Below are 7839 nucleotides of genomic sequence, written 5' to 3'. Positions count from 1 at the left end.
GCAATTGTGAAGCAATAAAAAATGTCAACTAACCTCTTATCGTGAACCTTATCAATCTAATGTCAATACGTTTTAATTACGACCTGTCATCTTTTTCCTGTGTATCATCCCAACCGCCTACGTATGGTGTGCTGACCAAACAGAGCGCCGCAGCTGCGAGCCAAACGGGAATCTGTTCGACCGCCTAGCACAATGTACTCAGGCGCTGCAGGCTAGCGATCACTGTACGATAATAGATTGACGTGGACTTTCGCCCTCATGCGCAGGATTGGCCACCTTATCTAGCCATGACGTCATAAATATATATATTTCTAGCTCTAATTTTATCTATATATTTATATATACATATATCTTCGTGTTTTTTAATATTTATTTACAATGAATAAGTTGTCAATAATATTTATAAACGTTCCCTTCTTAAATATTTGAAAATAAATGAATTTGTAAAACATTAACCTATTTTAAAGTAGTGTGTCGAAAGATGATTAATTACAACAATAAGCATAATCTACCCTAAAATTATCCATACTTGGTCCTTAAAAGAATCTTCGTAACACTCTAAGCCTATGCACTAGATACCACAATATAAATTTCTCTTCAAGTGGCTTTTCCATCACGATAATGTTGCTTGGGAAAGAGTTTTGCAAAGAATTGCTTTTTTCCTCGGTCAATATCGCTTTTTCTGTCGATAAATTGCGCAAATACCGTTTACGAGATTGGCCGGCTTCATCTTCTCCCGCTCAAGTCACATAATGCTAACTTCCAGAAAAATACAGAATCACTTGATTAAAGTTAATGAATCAAGTCTTCAACTATTTTATTATTGGAAGAGGCCAACAACTTCTACCGTTTCCATAGAAACCACGTGAGCATAAACAGTCTCCACCAATACAATCTGCATTCTTGTGACATTTCTTGCAAAGTGTTTTGTATTCTAAAAAAAATAACAACAACAATAACAACAACAACAATAACAACAACAACACTAGCCAAAAAAAAAACTTTCAGCCTTTTCATGTAAGAATACTTTCAAAAATCACTAGCCTCGATCGCTAATCTTATCGTGTCCATCATATTTTAGTACCGTTAACCCTTTACATTTATTATTCCATTTATATTTCGCACATTCCTAGATTTTATGGAGCATGAGAATCAAACTGAAAATCTCTTAACGAAAGACAACAAAAGTAACCACAAAAATGACGTCAACAACGACTCGACAAAAAACAACAACAGCAATGATAAAATGACGACAACGACAACAGCAACGACAGCAACGACAACAACGACAACAACAACGACAACAACAACGACAACAACAACGACAACAGCAATGACAACAACGACAACAACAACGACAACAACAACGACAACAACAACGAGAACGACAACAACAACAACAACAACAACGACGACAATAAAGACAGCAACAACAGAAAAAATAACGACAACACCAACAACAACGACAACAGATAACTACAACAAAAAGATTACTACGACGACAAATACGAGAACGGCGAGTAAAAGAGCAACTACTCACTGTCGTCTCGACACTCGTATCCATCTCCAAAGAATCCTCGTTTACAAAAGCATCTTCCAGATTTACAATCCGCATCCAAATGACAAAGTAAACAATTGTCGACTGCAATAAATAAATAAATAAAGAAATAATACCAAATACGTAAAAAAAATAGAAGAATAAACGAATCAAAAGCTAAAAAGGGTGTTTACTTGAGCATGTGACGCCATCACCATGGAAACCTGTCTTGCAAATACAATGCTTGTTGACGCAGTTAGCATTTTCGTTGCAGACGTCACATTCATTTGGTGCAGCTAAACAAAAAAAAGCATATACCGTGAATAAAACACGCAGTAATAACGTGTCCGTCATATTTAGTTTGTCTTCAAATCTCAGTTCATCAAGTTGTATTAACAACATTACATCTCAGTAGTGATATGATAAACCTTGTATACGGATAAGTTGTCCTTGTGCGTCGCTAACACACTTGCCACAGCGGCTTCCAGTCCTGGGCACCGTGGATCGAATCCCACTCTTCGCCAAGCGGTATGTTAGCGATACACAAAGTAACTTGTGTAACAATAATAATATCGGTTACGTACGTTTCGAGGCAATCAAAGCCTTATAGGCTGCCGCCTTTTTGAGTTCTTCTATCTTCCTGTACATAGCGTATTGATCTTTTGTAGTTTTACAGCAGCCTATACCCACACACCAAGGATCACAGTAGGTGCGACAGAACTCTGGACATAAAGAACTCTTAGATAATGTCAATGTATTCTTGGGTAAAGGCTTATCTGGATTTCTTTTATGATAATTTTTTAAAGCTTTTCGGCGCCATTCTATGTACGCACTTTTTTGTTGCGTGAAGTTATTCATGATATTTGAAGGCGTGTTATTGATGCGTTGTGCTTGTAGCCTCGCATTGGCTTTTACTTTAGCAGCCTCGTTTTCAGCCAACTGCTTTGCTTCAGAAGCTTTATTTTGGATTTCTTTATTAATTTGGTTAACTGTGTTGATGGCCTTGTCGTTTTCTTCTTTTGTCTCTTGATTAACCTTTATATCGTTTATAGTTTGTTTGACCACGGATGGTTTTTCTAACGGCTTTCCAACTATTGATGATGTTGCATTATTTACAGGTTCATTGTTTGTGCTTATTTCGTTATTAATAAAATTCGTGCTATTTGTCGAACTTGACGCGTTTGTATTTTCAATTGATTTAACTATGCTACGTACATGACCAGACTCAGTTGGTCGCTCATACTCGGAGTGTAAGTTTGCGTTTTTAACAACAATAGTTTGAGTGTCGTCCGCATTTTCAATAACTGTATTGTGTATATCATTATGTATATCACTCGAAGTTATAGAATGGACACTCCCCGTTTCGGTGCCGTGAACTTTTGTATTTATTTCATTGACTTTGTCCGTATGTTCTTGTTTAACTTTTTCTGTATGCAACTTAGCGTCTGATAAAACTTTGTCAGCTTTTGAATCATCTTCTGGGTGTGGATTACCTAAAGATATCGGTTCACTGGTCTCTGGAATTGCTTTTCCAACATGCACTCCTCCTTTGGTGTCTTTATTTTTACTGACTTCTACTAAATGTGTTTGATAACGATCATCGTTTCCAGTAATTGAATCAGACGAGACATTCTTTGATTTTTTAGGCTCCTCCTCGGGTTTGTTTTTGTCCTCATCACCACTGTGAAATACAAATTTGTCATTGCTATCCTGCGTGGGAGCGCCTACAAATGGATTATGAGATTCCATATTTGGTAATGGACCAGCATTGGCTAGATGCGGAACCATAACAACACCGGGGTTGCTATCAACGTCACTACCGACAGATTCGTGAAATGTCGTTTCCGTGTTGCCGTTACTATCGGCTGTATGCACGGCAAAAAGCTCATGTATGACGTTACTTGGTATATTGTCGGGCGCAGGTATTGCTTGTGGACCCTCGTGTTTAAGTGGTATGGTTGGCGGTGGTTTGGTGGGCGCTACAAATTCTAAATTATAAAACTTATCTTAGTAATTATAATTAAATTAATAAACCTGGGACAAAGTTCTTAAATAATAATTCGCTTCATACCTTCGCAGTTTTGTCCACGAAAGCCAGAAGAGCAGCTGCAGTGATAATGGTCGCTATACTCTCGACATGTACCACCATTCATGCATGGATTGACCGGCTCACATTTGGCTTCCACTAAACAAAACATAACAATTTTGTCTTTTTTAACCAAACATAGATTGTGGTAGCATTTGTTGGCGGGAAACTTAATCAAATAAAAAGCTTGACCACACGGCTGAGGTTTCAAATCCCGAAAAGCCCAGTGAAGGTGCGGGGTCTAGAAAATATACACAGACACTTTAAATCGTAAAAACTTACGTTCACATAATCTTCCCTTAAAACCAGGTGTGCATTCACACTGTACTCCACGTAATGTTTCAGCACATATACCATTATTTTCACATGGGTTTGGTCGACAACGGTCTAACACTAAAATAAATTCAATGTTTACACAGCAAAGAAACAAAATTGTTCAAAACAAATTCCAAATTACACAAAGAATGTTCTCACGTACTATCACATTTGGAGCCTTTGTACCCAACTTTACAAGTACAAGTATAGCCTTCCACGTTAGGCCAGCATGTTCCATGATGGCAGGGGTTTGGGAAGCAGTTACTTCTTTCTAGAGATAACATTCGTTAATAGTTATCCCTTTGTTTCAATAACCTCGTCTCCAGGAGTTTTGTTATTGGAAAAAAGCTTTGGTCACATACTAAAAAAATACCAGACCTGGAACAAATTTGTGCGCATGCGAACTGAAACACGTTTTGGTTAAATAAACCCTATGTCAGCACTCGCATTAGAAAACGAAAAATAGGCTCAGTCTGTAGGCTAGCTTAGGGTGTACCAAAGTTATCTTTATTCTTTTTGGTGAAATTGGATGGTTAGCATTTCTTTAAGCACCCTAGGCCAATCAGATATATCACATTTGTAAGATTTTTGCCTTACTGTTCTCAGCTATTGAAACTCTCTTAACATTTGACTCACTTTCGCAATTATCACCAACATAGCCTGGCTTACAACTGCAGTAGTATTTGTCTGGATGAGCTGTACACATACCACCGTTCAAACAAGGATTCCATTTACACTGCGGACCACCGTCTAAACGATTGAAAATATACATTTAAAAAATCGTTGAATTTCAGCAAAATATAATCTAAACCAGTTTATGAATACCATAAACGAAAAAAGCGGAACAATGTCAAACATTTGGCAAGTAAAAAAAACAAAAATCGGAGTTCACCTTAACCCAGTCGATTTTGTAAGTCCTTACCTACCTTCTAATACTTAGTTGTTTTGTTAAAAATGTTCAAGCTCAGTGGTATGTTGGTCCGTAATTTATGCGTATGTCACGTGGTTACAATGTTAAGTCTTTGAAAGAGGCAAAGCGCTCTTAATAATATTCATGCACAAACATGCCGAGTTATTTGTTCTAAAAACCACTTACTTATTTTTTTCTCTTCAGCAATTCTTATAGTTTTTTCAGGTACAAAATGATCATTTGTGTTTTTATTCGGAGGATCGGAAATGGCGTCCTCAAAATTCTTTGGTTCTGTTTTATTTGCACGATATTCTTTCAAAATTTTTGCAATATCAGTTGGGAGATCTATCAACGGTTTTACCGTTTCAGAAATATGAGGAGGCTGAACCAATTGTGTAGCTACTGGACGAGGAGCTGCAGGAGGTGGAGAGTACTGTCCTATTGGTTGAACATGTTGAGGGGAAGGTGCAGGTAAAGGTTGCTTCAGATCCACCACATTCATAGGGTACATGGTTTCTCCGATCTTCGACAAATCCTGCAATGAATTATATTTAGCTCCATCCAAGATCTGATTATTTTGTGCAAGAAAGGTTGGATCTGTTTTCATCATGAGCTCAGCTTTTGCAAGTTGTTGGGCTTCAATAAATGGTTTCATTGTTGTTTGAGGCATCTTGACTGCAATGCTATGAACTGGAATGTATTCAGAACCAACTTTAGTGAATTGTTTGGATAGCAACGATGGAGATTGCATCGCATTTATACCTTGCTCTTGCAAATACAAATTATTTGGATTAAAATTGGAAAGCTTCGTCAAAACATCGTCTGGTAAAGGTTTTTCAAATTTCCCTCTCGCCAACATGTCAAGCAATTGTTCAGATGGTGCTACTGTTCTATCAGACAACGTGTCTGTTTTCGTTGGCATCATAATTCTTGTTGCAAGTTCTGTAGCAACGTCCTTTGTTCGTACTGCATTGTCAATGGAAGAGATTAATTGTTGTTCGGATGGTGACAAGGACCCAATTCCCGGATTGACATCAAAACCATTGTCAGAAGACTCTTGCTTAAACACAGTTTGTCCTGCAGTGTTGTAGTTTGATAAAGGTGAATTGAGTTTTTCATTTGCATTTTCAAGAAAAGCATTTTGAGGTTTATTTTCTGAGGAAACAGGAGAAAAAATGCTATTTGGTTTTACAGTGTTTGGGTTTTTTTCTTCGTTTTGCTTCGCCGCTTCTTCCACGATATTTGCAAAATCTCCTGTTGCAGTCTCATTTTCAGGTTGTTTAACCGCAGACATACTTTGGAGTGCTTGGGATTGTGACAACTCGTTATCCTTCTCCAACTGGCTCGCTATAGCTTTACTTATGGATTTATCAATCTCTAAGTCAGTGGAGACAGATTTACTGTATGCTGGATCGGCTGAAGGAGACGTAATATCACTTGAGAAGCTTAGTTCATTCCCATGTGAAGACATCGATGTAGTTAGTTGCTTTGCTAGAGCTTTTGCTAATTGTAAGTGGGCAGCGTCTTCAGTGGGTGATGTTTTCTGCTGCTGTTGTTGTTGGAGTTGTTTCTGTTGTTGCTGCAATTGATGTAACTGCTCCTGCTGCTGGTCCAACTGCATCCGAATGCCATCCTCAAACTGATGAGAATTTAACATGTTTTTGGATGGATTATTGACAGGTATGTAGTTACCTTTGTCTTCGTTAGTTTTGATGATCTGGTTAGATTCTAAAAACTGTGTGCTTAGACCATCTTTCATTGAATCTGATATGACTTCATCATTATCTCCAGCTTCTAATGTTGCTGGATCAGTAACCATTTCATTGTTGTTATTGCTACTGTCTTCATCAACGACTATGTCTTCTGCAGCATGATTGATTGTTTCCTTTCTTTCACCTGTCACTTCTTGAGTGTCCTCATAGGAGGAGTCATCATCTTGACTGTCATCCATGTCATCAATGCCATTATTGTCTATATCGTCATCATCGTCATCCATTTGGGACGATTCAAGTACGAATACCTCCCCTTTTTTATAATTTTTTTCTGTATTATCAACTTTAGTTCTCTTTTTAGATTTCTTTTTCTCTTTATTGCGACTACGAATCAAATCGTTAGAAGGTAGTTTAGATCGTTTTTTATTTCGTGTTATATCGTGTCTATGTCGTTTCTTGTGCGATTTTAAGTGTGCAGTGTGGGTTTTTGAGCGCTTAAAAGTCGTGTTGTCATTAACGTGATATACGTCAGTTCGTTTGTCATTCAATACGTCTCGTGTATCGTCGTTCGCGTCCGATTGTTTGAGCGCATTGTAACGAAACTTCCGCTTACCTTCGTCATTTTCACGAAATATATCAGCGTAAATAAAAGCAAAGCAGAATAACAGTAGAGATGCTGCATGAATTTGTCTGTGAACCATTCTCAAGCATGTAAAAACCAAGATGTCGTCAATCATCCAACTTCGAAAAATAAAACTAACATAGCGAATTAAAAAACAAATAAATAGAGGAAGTAGTGGAAGTGTATTTTTGAAGGTTTATTTAATTAGCACGCATCACATTCTTATGCCAACTGCTGTATAATTTCGCAGTGAGCAAAACCATTCAAGTGTGACTGCGCACCTGCTGGGCTTCATTGTGTATTTGGGCACAAAAATAAATAAAACGGCGAATATGGTTGAACAGAGAAATACTGTTTCTGTTTGTTTCAGGTTGATTCGACTGTTTGAAACTAAATTTCTCAGCATGATCTTGCTATTCGCAGCATGTGTTTATCGAGTTACTGGTGCGCAATTTTTAATAGCTGATTGAAGTTTGCGATTTTCTCACATTTTGGATGGCACGAGACTCCGATCGTTTCTATCAACGCAAAAATATGTTGAGTTTTATTCGTGTGTTAAAAAATGGAGTTGTTCTTAAGGCTGGTCCTTCGAGAAATGAAGAAAATGGAGGGTTTTTTTGAAGTGCTTATTTGTGGCATAAACGAAAAAAAGAAATA

The 7839-nt window shown here is 37.6% G+C and overlaps 1 protein-coding gene across 2 annotated transcripts; it reads right to left on the bottom strand.

Annotated features, from left to right (window-relative positions):
• Window positions 1-293: 293 nt before the first annotated feature.
• On the bottom strand, window positions 294-7462 carry LOC130647250 (abnormal pharyngeal pumping eat-20-like). Of its 2 annotated transcripts, XM_057453036.1 has the most exons (9): window positions 7174-7462; window positions 4575-4688; window positions 4102-4209; window positions 3906-4016; window positions 3609-3722; window positions 2122-3525; window positions 1732-1833; window positions 1541-1642; window positions 294-934 (listed from the first exon to the last, which is right to left on the bottom strand). In XM_057453036.1, the coding sequence occupies exons 1-9, from the start codon at window positions 7295-7297 to the stop codon at window positions 813-815; spliced, it is 2301 nt and encodes a 766-aa protein (XP_057309019.1). In that variant the 5' UTR covers window positions 7298-7462; the 3' UTR covers window positions 294-812. The 2 variants fall into 2 exon arrangements, with proteins under 2 accessions (XP_057309019.1, XP_057309020.1); XM_057453037.1 differs by lacking the exon at window positions 1541-1642.
• Between the last annotated feature and the right edge of the window lie 377 nt (window positions 7463-7839).

This window comes from Hydractinia symbiolongicarpus, chromosome 6 (assembly GCF_029227915.1).
Source record: "Hydractinia symbiolongicarpus strain clone_291-10 chromosome 6, HSymV2.1, whole genome shotgun sequence".
In the NCBI taxonomy this organism is placed as follows: domain Eukaryota; kingdom Metazoa; phylum Cnidaria; class Hydrozoa; order Anthoathecata; family Hydractiniidae; genus Hydractinia; species Hydractinia symbiolongicarpus.
The sequence above is the reverse complement of the archived record's forward strand: the minus strand, read 5'-3'. Positions and strand labels throughout refer to the sequence as shown.